General features: G+C 37.6%; 1 protein-coding gene across 5 annotated transcripts in view; it reads left to right on the forward strand.

Annotated features, from left to right (window-relative positions):
* Window positions 1-15,301, forward strand: part of RANBP9 (RAN binding protein 9) — a 39,510-nt gene that overhangs the window by 1,008 nt on the left and 23,201 nt on the right. For all 5 annotated transcript variants that reach the window (XM_063403160.1, XM_063403151.1, XM_063403169.1 and 2 more), the window contains exon 2: window positions 8,027-8,138. In XM_063403160.1, the coding sequence (XP_063259230.1) occupies window positions 8,027-8,138 (112 nt within the window). The remainder of the gene's footprint in view (window positions 1-8,026; window positions 8,139-15,301) is intronic.

A 15,301-nucleotide genomic window follows, 5' to 3' on the forward strand; every position in this document is an offset into this window, starting at 1 on the left:
GGGCCGCCCCCGCCTCCTTATGCTTCTGGAGTGGGCATTATGTAAACTCCGAGACTTCCTCCGTGGATTCAGGTATCGCCAGAACGTTTGGGTCGGAGGCAGGAGAATAAAGGACGCTCGGCATGACGTGTCCTGTTTATGGTAATGAGCGAGAGAAAGAAGTGGCTGGGGTTTTTTTTCCTCTCTCGAGAAAAGCAAGGGTTAAATGGAGTTAAGAGCAGCAAGCGTTAAGCTATTGAACACGGAAATGACGAGAGGGGAAAGCACTGAGAAAAACACGGTTTATTTTTAAACTGTGAAAGAAATGACTTTAAAGTCACTGGTAATAGTCTCGCCTAACTATGGCACAGAGTGATTTGAGGGAAGGAACGACAATAGGACTTATGTTAATAAAGGTGACTAAAACTTTCTTCCTAGACATTTCACAGTTAAAGTTACAGATTTTCAAATAAAAGGTAAAAAAGTGTAGGCTTTTGTATTAAAAAATAACATCAGCAAGAGTCATTAGAAGAAAAACTTGTGTTGATGGTTATGAAATGTCATAAAATCTGGAAACATAAGCCTACACTCTGACCTGGAAAAACACAGACACATCTGGTGTTCTAGGCCCAAAGTCCTAAAGTAGAAGTGTTGTGGATTCAAAGCCACTTCTGAGATGGCTTTGAAGAGCTGGAGCTTTTGTCAGTCTGTAGTCAGATGAACGTAGTGGGAGGGGAAAAAAACAACCGTGCAATTACCCTTTCTCAGAGTTTGCTGTGGAGAAATTTAAGGGAAATCTTGATAAACATGTTACTGTTTAATCGGAGGAGGAAAACGGCAACACAAACACATGGCAGGATTTGGCTGCCATGAAAGGATTAAATGTACTCTGGGAGGTTTTTTTAATAGAGAGGTTTTATTATTACACACAAAATACTCTTTTAAAAATGCTAAGTTTAATGCACTGTACAAAGATAATAACGGAGCTTGATGACTGTAGAGCAGGTTTCTGGGAGGCACCGAGTGATTTAAGGATGTGTAACTGAATACTCAACTCTGAATTTCCTGGCTTTTGTTCAGTGTTTTATGACCTTGTATTTTTAGAAACATTTTGTATTTTCTGGTGCTTAGTGGCGGTGGGTTGTTTGGGATTTTTTTTGTTGTTGTTGTTTTTTCTTCTAAGATGATCATAGCTTAGTGGCTGTCAACTCCTGCTGGTTTGTTTTGCTTTGGCCAACTTCTTTTTCTCATGAGCTAGAATTTAGAGGTAGAACCTCTCTGATCTCTCAGTTTTATTGCAGAAGTATATTTTCAAGCTTTCCTTGTGCTATGCCTGTTTTTCTTCACTTACCTCCTTTGCCATGGTGTTAAGGAAAATCATTACCTCAAAGAAATTACAGAAGTCATAAAGCACAGTTAGTAGGTTATAACAATGAAATACCTTTACACCAGCTGTTAAATAATTGGTAAGTGCTGAAGGTTGAAGAGTTCCTTGGTTAGCGCAGAGGACTCTGAAAAGGAGACTTGCCAATACAGTATGTCTGTGCTTTTCTTTTTCCAAAGTGCAGATGGGAGTGAATGGCTCCGTAAGTGGCCCATCTTTTCTTCTGGGTAATTGAATGAAGGTGGCTGTTAGGGCAGCTCCATGTTGATGTTAGCAGCCTGGCACCTGGAGTTGCTAACTGGGCTAACCAGTGAATGGTACCAGAGCATCTCTACCTGAGAGCCGGGAGGCAAACGTGCTAAACGTCTCCTGCCTTTTCTCCCTCCTGGATCTTTCAGCCCTAAGAATACAGAAAAGGGGAAGAAAATGAGGAGGTTCAATGAGGAGAGTAAGGGAAGATAGCAAGTAAGAATGTGCTTAGCATGGTGAAATAGTGTTTCTGCAAATCAGTTCTCAAAAGAAAGCACTCAACAGTGTCTTCTTTTGTAATATTGGCACTTTCAGTGCTTCTGAAATTAGCTAAGTAGTAATGGAGAATGTTGGATATTTTTGTTGAAAGGAAATATGAATTATGTATTGAGGAGGGATAAAGAACTGTTGTATTCTTGACCAAAATACTCAAGAAAGAAGATAGATCTGTCCAAAGAAGCCAGTAACCTAGAGCAGTTCTTACTATTTTCTATTACTGTAGTATAGGTGCCCTCTTCACTAAATGTTTCTCTTCAGCCCCTGTAGATTTCTGGCTATAGAACTGTTTTTCTGGAGTAATTTCCTTGTGTTCTGTGACTGAAAGTGTTAATAGGAGTGCTTTGGCTTCACCTTGGATGCGTTTGGGCCACTGAAAAAATGGGTAGAGAGGAACAATCAGCACAAAAGCTTTCAAAGTTATTTTTCATATAGTTAGCTCCATAATTTTCATGTGCTGATGTATTGCGAGCAGTGATACTTTTGTTTCATTGGTTTGTGAGAGGGAATGATGGTCCTCTCAATGTAATTTCTGAAGATTCCTTTCATTTTTTTGCTTACCAATGGATAAGTTATATGGAAACATGAAGTGCAGTAGATGTCCCCTTCTACCTATTTCAGCTGGGATGTTTTGTGTACTGCATTTCTGGATCTGAAGATTTTTGCAAGCATCCTACCGAGTGCTTAAAAATGAAAACTGACACAAAACCAGGCATTGATCTAGTGGTGGAGGTTTTAAAAAAAAGAAATAGAGTCCAGGATCAGGATAAAAGCTCTTTAAATTTTCTTAAGATCAACAGCACCCAAGAGTCGGTGCTTTTTTGTGCTATGTCTCAGAATCATAGTGTTACTTGGAAAGGAAAATTTACGTGGGGAGGTGCTTTTGTTTAACAGATTAGGTAGCTTTGTCAAAATTTTAATACAAAATACGTACACAATGGCATCAGTGATACTGTAAATATATTAAAGACTAAACCTATAATGTTGTTTTTCATATGGACAGATATTTTTATGTTGCTGTCAGCTGTGCAAGCTCATAGAAAGCTAACACTGTCTTACTACCTGTTGTTTGCTGTGTATCTTTGTAAGGGAGATAATGAGAAACTGTATCAGGAAAAAAATTGATGTCATTTAATAATAATTTTTACAGTTCTGAGCTGTAGGTAAGTGGTAAAGAAAGCATAACTGCATGCTGCATCTAAAGCAGTTACTGCACAAAATTATGTAGCTAGTAAGGCAAGATATCTTTAAAAATATTCCTACATATTTCTAAAATATTCAGAGTTAACATGTGGAGCCTGTTGAAAAATAGGGAATTCATAAATGCTGTATGTGATACGAAAGGTCCACTAGACAGACAAATTAGGTTTCCAGTAGATAGTGATCTATACTGTGTAGTATAAGGAGATAAAAACAGACTCAGTGCAGATTTGTAACCATGGAAGAAACTATATAGAATTAGGTAAACAAACAGAATAATTTGTGCTGAAATCATGGAAACTCCTATAGAAACTGCACTTAAATTAGTCTCGTGACAATCGTAGAAAAAAGCTGGAGAAAGTTACGCAATTTTTAGTAAGCTGCCATTGCATGAACTTTTTCTAATGTATCACAGGCCAGGGAATCTTGGCCAGACATTTATTTACAGTGCAGTTGCCTTTGAACTGTCTGCAGTGCAAAACAAAAAACCAAAATAAGCTATTTTTCAGTGCAAACTATGCATTCCGTTTTCTGTTGGAAAATGAAGAGGATTTTATACTAATAGTTCTATGTTGTCACCCAGTGTTGCAAGGATGGTGTCAATTTTTGTGGCAAAGAACACTCAGGGTACATTCAATACAGTTTGCCTGTTTTGGACAGCCTTGTAGCTCTGAGATATCTTGCTTTTTTAAAAGTGGGGAAGAAGTTAAAGTAAAATTAGTGTTTTGTGTCTTTTGATTTGGTTTTTTTTTTGTAGAATTATAGAATGATTTAGTTTGCAAAAGAGCTCTAGGAACACCAAGTCCAACCACAAACTCAGTACTGCTGAGTCCTCAACTAAACTGTGTCCCCAAGTGCCACATCTACGGGTTTTGTAAATACCTGCAAGGATGGTGACTCAACCACTTCCCTGGGCAGCCTTTTCTTGTCTCAGTGAAACTTTCCTAATGAATTCAACAGAAGATTAGGCTTTGATTATTGTATTTTTGGCAGTGTGAGCAAGTCATTGAACCACCTGTTGGAAATAAATGCAGTTCAGCTTATGTAAACTTCATCTGAGGATTTAAACTGGATAAACACGCTTACTTTTGTCTGGGTAGGTGCTCCCATAGACTTCTTTTGCACTATTTGGTGTGTATGCATTATACATGTAGATATGGGTTCAAAGATTATCTTTTTTGAAAGCAGAGATGGCTTATTCAAACATATTTTTGTCTGAATCAGCTTTTTTCCAAGTAGATAGAATTTCAATTTAGATTAATTTCACTGTAATTTTGCTTCAGGAGTCGTGGTACTACTTGTACTAGAAATCATTAGTATGAATGCTTAAAAAATGAAATAAAGCATGGTCAACTCATGGTTGTCAAATACTTCTAATGAAAGCCCAAGTGGAAACAGTTCTAGTAATTGAACTTACCTATGATCTGGTTTACAGTGTAAAGTTCAAGATTAGCAGACCTGTTTTCCCTTCTCTGCCCCCATTGCATCTGTGTGCAGAGTTCTCTTTTTAATGCTGAAAATCTTTAGTCATAAATATGACATACTTCAAAAATGTTTTTTTAAATACTCAGCCTATAGCTTATGACTGTGAAAGGGGTCTGTTTTGAGGAAACCTTGGGCAGTATTTGTGTGATCTACTTCATGTGTTTGGAACCTCTGATTCCAAAGAGTTGGGTGTCAAAGTTCTTTTTTATTCACAAGCAAGGAAGTGAGGAATCAGATTACCAGAGACTGTGGCAGCAGTATAAGGCATGAAGCTAATGGGCCACTCAGCTCAAGAGTCCCACTGGTGACAATGGTCACAAGTGCCTGAAAAAAATCAAAAAACATCTTTGGCATAAATGGTGTATGTGTTTTTCTCCTGTTGGCTTCCAGCCATTTTAAGCTGAAGGACATCCTGAACTCAAGGCAGTGTTTTACTTAACTGCTGTTCTAGAAGCTTGCACAGTGTCTGCTTGAACACTAAGATCTGTAGTATCCTTGAGTAAGACATCTTGCAGTTCAGCTGACTGTTTAGTTAAGAGCATCTTTCTTGTTTTAAAGCAGGTTGATAAACTAGGATCTTATGACCACACATAATTCAGTGTGGCTTGGTGATACTGAAACACTCAGCTACCATGTTTAGACAGTGTATACTTGGAATATAAGTAGTTAACTGGGTGATGTTTAGCCTTCTCATAGACATATTAATTGTATGTAAATAGAAGTAAAAGCAGTATGCTCAAGCAGTAAAATGGAATTCATAGGAGATTATCTTAAAAGGACAGCAGTTCTAAATTTAGGGTGTCTCCTGTTTTAATGGGATGAAAGTAGTTTTGAGCACTGACTTCCCCAAACATGTTGCTTCACCACATGAAGTGTTTGGCAATACTGGTGAGGTATCCTGTTACTTCTGTCCCTGTGTTGACCTCTTATTTGCAGTGTGACAGCTGTATTTGGCTGTGTTGTGAACTGGATCAGGGAACTTATCTGCTGCTTAAAAAAATCTGGTAGGTTTCTTAAACCCCCATCAGCTAATCAATCTGGTTCCTGGTATGTCCTTCCAAATAAATTCCTGGATTGGGGAGGAGGTGGGAGAAGGGGAGTTTCAGGAAGAGGTGCTAAGAATACCTTAAATAGGTATTGTTTCCAAACACTTAGATTGTGATTTCACAAAGCTAAGTCTGCTGGGTAATAGATTTACATTTTCAATAATATTTGGCTGGTTCCTACTGCTTTAGTCTTTTCTTTGTGGAAGACTTTCCCAAATAAGGAGAATGATTCAGACTGAAACTACACAGATTGTCAAGTGCATAGAGTAACCAAGGGAACTTCTTTGCAATCTATTTTAAAGCAAAAACCTAAAGACATTGAAAAAGAAAGTATTTTTCCTTCCTCCAGTACATTGTTTAATCAGACTTCTTTAAACTTAAGTGATGTCTTAGGAGTTCAGTATTCTGCCATTTTAGCTGAAGAATTTCTACATACTTAGGCATAATAATTTGTAATAGCTAAGTAGTGATCTACCAGCATTTGAAAACCAAACAAACCCATGGAAGCTCTAAGATTATGTACTTGTTTGTTACACTGGTTGTCACAGCCTGAGGAGATAACTTAAAAGTAGTGAACAATAAAACATTGTGTATAGAGGAGTAAATAACTAGGTTTTCCTCATGTGATACATCAGAAATCAAACACAGAAAGTAGACAGCAAACATAACATTGTCAAACCTGTGAGGTAATCGAAGGATCTCTATACAAAATGTTTAGTAGTACTAGCAACACACTGAAGCGAGCAGTGGAGTTGTACTCAGAAAATTAAGGTGGTTGGCCACTTTTCTTCAGGTAGTAGCACACTGTGGTGAGCCATTCACACCAGAGAAAACTTGGTAGAGTAAAACTAAGGTCAGTGGGTGAAGAACGTGTGGTGTGCCAGTGAAGTTTTGATTGCTGGTGCAGCCATGGTGAGAGTTCTCCCTGGCTGAGCACACGCCATTGGTTAGGAGCTGGTGGGTGCTGGCTCTGCAGGCTGATAAGCACTGACAGTTCTGTGAACATTTGCACAAGGGAGCACTGTGCTCAGAGGTTCTGTACAGGTCAGTTCCTGACCCTCTGCCCTTAGAGGTTTTGTACTAGAGGCCGGCTGGGCCTGATCACTCTGCCTGCCTACACTGTCATTCTGCTGCAGTTTCTTCTTTGCTGTGTTACTGGTGTTGCTGCACCTGAGACATCAATCTGAGCCTGAGCAGTAATGCCAGTGTTAATGCCCCTGGAAGAAGTGTGCTTGGTTGTGGGATTTTTGCATATGCAGATCAGTTGCTATGCAGGTGCAGTAGGCCTCCATATCTGGACTGGAAATGGCAGCTGGAGTGCTGCAGCACAAGTGATTAGTACAGCACACTCAAAGCAGGGAGCTCCTTTCATCATGCTACAGATCCATACGAAGAGTAGGCATGGGATCTGCGAGAATTACTCTTACGGCAGTGACAGTCTGTTCCTGGTTTCCATTGTACTGAATTACATTACCTGTTGCCATGATCCAATATACTTTCCATCTTGGTTGTTAAATTTTTTAAACTATGTCCAGGGGCCCCATGCATGACTGTGACACAAAAATTGAGGAATTTGGGTGTACCTGGGAGACACTGTGCTTTCTTGAGCTGGTTGTTGCTAAAACAAGACATCTGGTCAAAAGCATGCTTCCAAGTTGCCTTTGGAAAGGGCTGTGAAGAGGATGATGCTTTTAGAAGGTTAGTTTTTGTAGAGTGCAAGTGGCTCTTGGGTTTAGGTTGAAAATCCTGAGAGTAGACAAGAGCTGAAATTGGGCATTTTTGTGGCAGAGCTAATGTATAGTGAGCCTAATAAGAAAAAGGAGTAGGAGCTGCATGAGCTCAGTTGCAGGCTGTAAGGCTTAATGGTGTCCTGCAACACTATTTGAAACATGGAAATTAGTTATGAGTAGTGTGTTCTGTGTAATGGCTGATGTTTATTCTGGAGGATGTTAGAATTGAAGTGTCTTCAGTAGCTTGTAGATTCAGAAGTACTAAGCATTAGATGAAACTCTCCGATGCCATGTTTCAGTCTATAAAAATGAGTAATCCCCGTACATTTGAGAAATCATACAGTTCTTTCAAACACAGTCAGCCTTTTGTCAATTGTGTTACTTAGAATGGTGAAACTTTTTCCTGGTTTCCCTTCAAATGATTGTAGGACCTTTTTGGATTACTATGCCCAGGACTTCTTTCAGCATCCTTAGTTGCAATACAGGTGCTTATGGTGCAGATGTAATGTTTAAACAAAATACCCCAGCATAAAAATCATGTTGATTAGAATGTTGTATGTTGTTTGCTCATTGCATAAGCCTATTTATTTGAATAGTTGGCACGCATACCTTTGAGCCACCTTCTGCAATTAACTAAAATATGTTTTTTGTGTGTTTTGAATGCTTTTGTTTTTCAGGTCATGGAAAAACTCCAAAAGACGCTGCTTCTGTTCGAGCTACACATCCTATACCTGCAGCCTGTGGCATATACTATTTCGAAGTTAAAATTGTCAGTAAGGGAAGAGATGGGTAAGCAGAGTGCATTATTAATTAAGTAATTCTTGAAATACTGCCTCACATCATCTTTCAGTCAGTAGATGTCTGGTATCAAAATTTATTTTCATATTTTACCACTTTATATAGCTTGATTCCTTATTCTTGAGAAGTTCCACTCTCATATTTGACTCTTTAAAAAGAGTTGGTTGTGGTATTTATTGTCCACAAATCAGTGTACACAATAAATACCAAAACATTGTCTCATTTTTTTCATGACAAAAAAATTAGGGTTTGAATGGCTGGTTTGATCGTACTGTTACCTTTAAAGATGTTTGGTTTGGGCTGCGTGGATTTACAGACTTTCATGTAATATTTAGGGTGTGTAGCAGACCAACTTATTTCTTCAGTGTGATCTTTTCATGGAGGTCATATCAATTTTGAAATAGAAGGTTATTCTTAAGGCTACTTGTTGATGAACAGTAATAAGAATAAAGGGGAATATTCTGAATAAGTGCCTGAATTTGTCACCCTATGGAAAGAACAAGAATTCATGAGTAAAAAGCTGCTGCTTCCCATAGTCCATCTGAATTATGAATCTGTTGAAGCATAAGTGTTACATGCTTTTATGTCTGCCGAGGCAGATAGAATCTCACCTGGGAAAGTCTTGAAGTGCAAATGAAATCTTTGCTAGAGCACTTTAATTACTTTTCATCTTTCACTGCTTTTGGTAGAGGATGGGTGTTAGTTCTGATACACTGTAGGAGTGCTTTCTAATGTGTAGTACATTCTCTGGTTCTGCTCCAGGGTTCTAGTCAGGACTGGCTGTCCCTGTTCTAGGTACTGCACAAGCATGTTGCAGATGCTTATGTCCTGTTGTGAAAATAAATCTTGAGAGAAAAGAACTATGGATGAAATTCAGTATCTTTGTCTTTTCTTTGTCTTGCTGCAATTTGATTTTTCCTTCCATTTTTCCAGAGTCCTATAAGCCTTCTCTAAGTCAGAAACAGAATTCAAACTTTTTTGTTTTCCTTATAATATTGCATAGTGATATAGCCTCTCAGTAGTGCTGCAGCTTTGTAGGGGCGTTTATGAGTTTGTTGTTATTTCTGTTCTTAAAAGTTATCCCTGCGACAGTTCTTTGCTATGAAAAACTTACATCCATAGCTACTTTTGTTACACTGTGAAGACCTAATTATTTTTAAATTGAGGTTGTAGAAATCAGTTTTTCAAGTAACATTCTGCTACGGATTTTAGGGGAGGGTGTGTGTGAGTTTCTTGTTTTCTGGTGTTTTTTTAATTTTAGGATTTTTTTTTTATTCTGCTGCTGTGGATTTATGAGAGGTTCTTACTGTGATTTGCTCGTGGTGTGTCTCGTCTTGAAATAGGTTTCTGCCTGCTTAGTTTGGAAGGTAGCTTTTTTGAAGTGATGGATTTCAAAAAGTGTCCACATATTGTGGGTATGTGGTTTTACATAGCTCCTCTCACACTTCACCTTAGATACTTTTTGTTGGATTTTAGTAATTTCAAATTCAGTAGACCACTCAAGGCAATCCTACAAAAGTGAGGAAATGTCATTGAGTAAAGTTTTTCAAGGTTTTGTATTTAAATGGTTACTTGTAAGATGTACATAGCTATGACTTGCAAAGTTGCCTGCTGAGATTGCATGAAAAATGGAGGGATACTTTTTCAGTTAATACTGCCTCATCCTTGCTTCAGCCTTGTGACTTTCATTTAGTGTCACTTTATGAAACATTAACTGCATAATGAGCTGAGATGTTAATTTTTTTCATTGTGTAAGATGGTATGGTAGCTGGGAAATACAGTACACACCAGATAAAGACCAGGAGTCAACATGGGGTACCTCACTGGATGTTAAATGTGTGAATCTAGACCCTGTTCACAGGTCCAGGAGGTCTTTGATGAGATGCAGGATGAATCTCTTACAGTTCAGTGTTACCTTGCATTCAAACTAATAAATTTTTCCACAATAAGTAAACTGGAGAATTTAATGCAGAGAAACAGAACTGTGGAAACCAGTTTGTGTCTGTTTGGATTTATTAGTTCTTTTCCACTGCCTGCTGTGTTTCACCCTGCTTCCTCCAAGTACATTTTTACCATTTTTTTAAAATTTATTTTTGTCATCTGGTAACGGGAACGGAGTTCAGGAGTGCTATGTCTGTAGACCAGCATGTAACTAATAGGGTCAATTAGCTAAAATGCCTTACTTGCAAAATCATGTGTTCTCAAGGTCTAAGCCTAGCTGTGGAAGCAGTAGAGCTGTATTTTGTAGTACTGTTTAAAGTAAATCCTAGACTACCCGAGGCAACTGAGGTATCATCTGTAAGCTGAAATACAGCTTCCAACTTTCATAAATGTCAGTGGATAATTTAGTGGTGTGTGTTTGGAGTTCCCTTTGGTAGTAGCCTTTACTACTTCTAATTTTGTTTGGTTTTTTTTTTAATAAACCCAGCTGAAAGTATTTAGTCCGCGTACTATATTATAGGAGTATGTCTAACAGCATTCTTGCTTGTGTGCTCTACTTGCCTGAAAATAATCAAGAAACCTTTACTAAAAACCTGCTGTAGATCAATTTTTCATGCTGCTGTAGCACTTGAAGGTGTTGCTCCTGGAATCTGATCTTGCATATCTGAAAGTAGCAGGGCAAAAATTATTCTTCTCTGAAGAAGCACAGCTCTTTTTTGTTTAGGGTGTGGATATAACATGGGCTTCTTGTAGCTGTCTGTGTTTGAGCACAGCATTGGTTTTGTCACTCTAATGACCTAAGTCATTAAATTCTTTAATATATTGGGTGGATGACTGGCTGGAGTAGAAATTTGAAGGTGTGTAATATGTTAATTTTGCAGAATTTCGTGACCAACTTTGAGGGCATTATGAACACATTGAAGAAAGTGTGAAAAAAACAGATTTACTAGGATGGAAGAAGATACAGAAATTGGTGTTGCAGAGCAGATGAAAAGTGAAGTTGCTTTTTGATACCTCCATGTGATGTGATAGGATCAGTAACTGATGGTACTGGATGAGAAAAAGGGAAGTGAGAATTAAGTTCAGTAAAAGTTGTAAGGTTGAACTATCATTCAAACAAAACCTGTCGTGGTGTTTGTAGAGTGGATGACAAAGGAGTCCTAGTGTGCTGCTACAGTACGGATACATGAAATAATTTATCCCAAATATTTTTGAATTCTTGCTGAAAATTCTAACCAACTGTCATATTGCTTTGTAAGTATTTCCTGTTGTTCTTTATTTCTTCAGTTTTCTTTCTTAGTTTCATGTTGTCTTTTGTAGCCTAAAGGCCTCTATTTATATGTATTCTTCTCTGTTTTGCTTTGCTTTGTTTGCCTCACGTGGAACATTGTGGATGGTTATTTGAGTGACTGGAGACAGTAACAGTAGAAGGGTAATGGGTGTATGGGGAACAGTACCAAGGTGATGATTAGAAAGCATGGTAGGAAGGGGACTGTTAACTAACAGTAAATTATGTCTGCATTTCTCTTGAAATGTCCAGTTAACTTAAAAATAAATAAATAATTTGGCCATGAGAAGAAGCAGTCTCTGAACACTCATTGAGTTCATGCCCCTTTTCCCAGATTGTGACTGTGTCAGCTTCATGGTAAACCTGATTGGATAACTCATTTTCCGAAGCTGACCTCCAGAGCGAGTTAGTTTTCATTCAGCTTTGTTCCCCAGTATGGCTGTTTCTGCCATTTCATGAGTAGCTATGACAGCAGAAGAGGGTGAAACAAGGCTAAAAGCAGTACTTCTACTGAAAGCAGGATCTGGAGCAAGGGGACTAGGAATGATACTTTTGGTCATGGTACCAGCTTATACCCATTAATTTTAGTTTAAATACAGCCTTTTGGCTTTTTAAATCTTTCACCAGGAGAGACCTGTTTCTTTCCCAGGGAAAATCAACTTCTGGGAAGAATATTTTTACCCTCAGTGTCTTGAGTTTCTGTCCATTCTTATTCATTGATTTGTAAATAGAATTAATAAGAATGGGCAAATGATAGTAATGCCATGTGCTTCTAGACAGTCTTCAGTGCAAGTGAGGAAGATGTATGCTTAAAATGCAAAATCATAGAATCTCAGAATGGTTTGGGTTGGAAGGGACCTTAAAGATCATTGAGTTCCAACCCCACCACAAGGGCAGGGACACTTTCCACTAGACCAGAACACTCAAAGCAACACTCAACACTCCATCTAACCTGGCATGGGACACTTCGTTTTTTGGGGTTTTTTTTAAGAAGAATGAAAACAAGGATTGGGGCTGGTTAGCCATCCAGAAGAATCAATGAAAACTAAGTTTAGAAAGGCTGTATTCTTTTAGCAGATAGCACTGAGGCTGCACTTCTGTGAGCAGGGTTGTTTAGTATGTGGTGTGGCGGTGCTGATGCGGATCTTCATGGCCAAGCTTTATAGCACATGTGTAAGTTGTGCACTAAAATGAAATGTTACTGCAGCAATTCATGCAAGTAACCAGTATGTTTTTGGTAAAGCAGTGTTAATAAGGCTTTAGACACTTGTTACACTATGGCTGGTTTTTAACACTGGATATACTGTCAGTCATCTGTTGTTTTGGCAGTATCTTGTGTAGTATGTGTTGTGTATGTGATGAAGTAGGTGGTGAAGTAAAAAAGGAAAAACTATCAAAAACAAAAATACCATGAGAATTAAGTTTGAGTTTTCCTGACACCTATGCCTGTGGTGGAACTGTTTTAGAGTGTTTGAGTCATGTTTGTGAAATGCAAATGCTTTGTTGTCTTCTAAAAGATATATGTGTAGCTCTTCAAACACAAACTACACTTTTTTATTTCAAGGTGTTTGTGTTACAGTAAGTTGGCTTATCCTTTATCATCCAGGATACCCCTTTTCTCATTCAACAGAGGCATAAACCAACATTGTCAGTGGCTGGTTGGTTTGTATTTGTTTTGTACATTACTAATGTACTCTGAAAAAAATTTATGCAGTCCTGAGACCTATTCTTATAGTTTTAATATGTCTGCAGCAGCTATTTGTTACAAGAGCAGGCATTTGTTAAAGCAACACGCAAAACTTCACTCAGTCTCTATTTAGATATAAGTAGGCCTTGCAGCATTATTAGCAGAGTACTTGTGTACAGAGTAGAATCTGATAAGGTTTGAAGTATCCTTCCTTCATTAGTGTCTTCATTTGAATTGTAGCAGCTGCAAGAAGAGATCAGGTCATGAATCAGCAAGTGTATCTTTTTTTAAACTATAGCAGTAATTTCTTTTTTTACCTGAGTGTTTGAGACCAGGCATTGACAGAAATGAACATTAAATGTATAATAAGATTGTTTGAGGTTTGTGTTTAACTGGTCAGAAATATTGGAACTGTGACAAAAGTTTTTTCTTTGTTGGTATAGACTAGAAATTAAAAATTGTAATTTAAAAAGAGAGTCAAGAGAATATATTTAATTTCTTGGTCTAAGCTTCTAGAAAAATCTTTTACTTCTTTCTTCTGAAATTCATTAACATAAATACAGTGTACAGATGATAATTTTACTGTAGTAAACACATTTACATTATATTTTTTTCTTTGCAGCTATTCTTTTCTGACAGTATGACCCCCAGAAAGGCTCTAGTGGTTGGGAACAAGTGTCACAAGATGAAATGGTGAAATCTCAAAGTGAGAGGGATGTCAGTAAATGAGAATCCTTCTAGGAACATTAGAGCAATCACAAGCAAAATGTTACAGGAGTAACAGTTTCGAGCACTATGCAGAATGACTGCCTGATTTATTTTTGGTTTTTCCTCTCTATGCAGAACTGCATTAATCTGAAACCTTGGTTTATCATGTTCAAAATACTGTTTCCTTGGAAATAATTCATAGAATTAAACTTGTTTTCAGTTTGAAATGAACGACTCAAACTGTCTATGGCATATTTTGTAACATTTAAATAGATTAACATCTCATTCCTTACTGTGATTGTGCAGACAATAAGGATCTTGAATTGGCACATTTCTACAAAATTTTAATGCAGAGTAACTGTATTAAAGAAAAATGTGGGTTCTTTTTTAATGTGCCTTATTTCTGGCCTCATAATGACAGTGTAGAAAACTATAGGAGAACGTTATTGAAACTTTTTATGTCCCTGTGAGTCAGTTGTGAGGGCCCTATAGAAGTTCATTGAGTCTTTAAATACCTACAGATGATGCAGTTTTTTTGTTTGTTGTCTTTCCAAGATACAAACATAGTGGTAAAACAAACTATACCTGTTGTGTAGCTCACATTTTTTTCAGTGTTACTTCTACTTTTCTTAATACTCAATGCATTCAAAACATCAAGGTCTTTTCAGTCACCTTATTTATGGCTGTGAACATCTGTTGGTGCTTTGTCATAGGTTCCCTACAGATATGATGGTTACTTAGATTTTGACACTGTATGGTTGAAGTTTCTTCCTTTAAATGTATAGCATGTAGGGAATAAGGTACCACGTTGATTCCTTACTTTCTGCAACACCCAAAGAGCTGTTTTTTGAAGCATCATCTGGCAGTTCCCCAGGTTATAATGTCTTCAGTAGCATATGGAAGCACAGTGGAAATCAGAATGAATTTGACTCTTTGCAGATAGCATGTGAAATTTCTGTAGTAGCCAGGCTATTACATACTATTGTGTAAATATCTGCTAAATTATTTTGTCTTTATAAATACAGCATGGAATTTTTGGTTTTTGGGTTTTTTTTTTTACTAGAGAAGTGGCTATTTAGTACTTGAATTTATCTTCAGCTTTTCTGAGATATCTCTGGTTTGGTACAGATTTGAGATTCCTCTTTATGGAGAGAGCAGTGATAATTAATCTGAGTTCTGATTTTTATCAACTTTCATATTGAAAGATCTTCCATATACCTTCAACATAGGGGCTACAAGATCGAATGGAATGGTTACAAATAAAAATCAGTTGTGTCTCTTTCTGGGTTTTTTAAATTTCTCAAACTTTTAGTATCTGCAATTCTGTACCATCTCTTACTGTTGTTTTTTCCTTCTATTTAGCTCTGGCTGTTTATATTTCACACAATTAATCTATTCAGGCATCCAAGTAGAAACTCTAGGCTCCAGCAAAAATGTAAATTCAGCTCTTTGACTAGGAAGATACTCGAGGAGAAAATAGTTATTGTGAGCTTTCTGCTTATTAAACATTTCTCTGCAGAGAAGCCTAGG

This window comes from Prinia subflava, chromosome 1, assembly GCF_021018805.1.
Source record: "Prinia subflava isolate CZ2003 ecotype Zambia chromosome 1, Cam_Psub_1.2, whole genome shotgun sequence".
Lineage (NCBI taxonomy): Eukaryota > Metazoa > Chordata > Aves > Passeriformes > Cisticolidae > Prinia > Prinia subflava.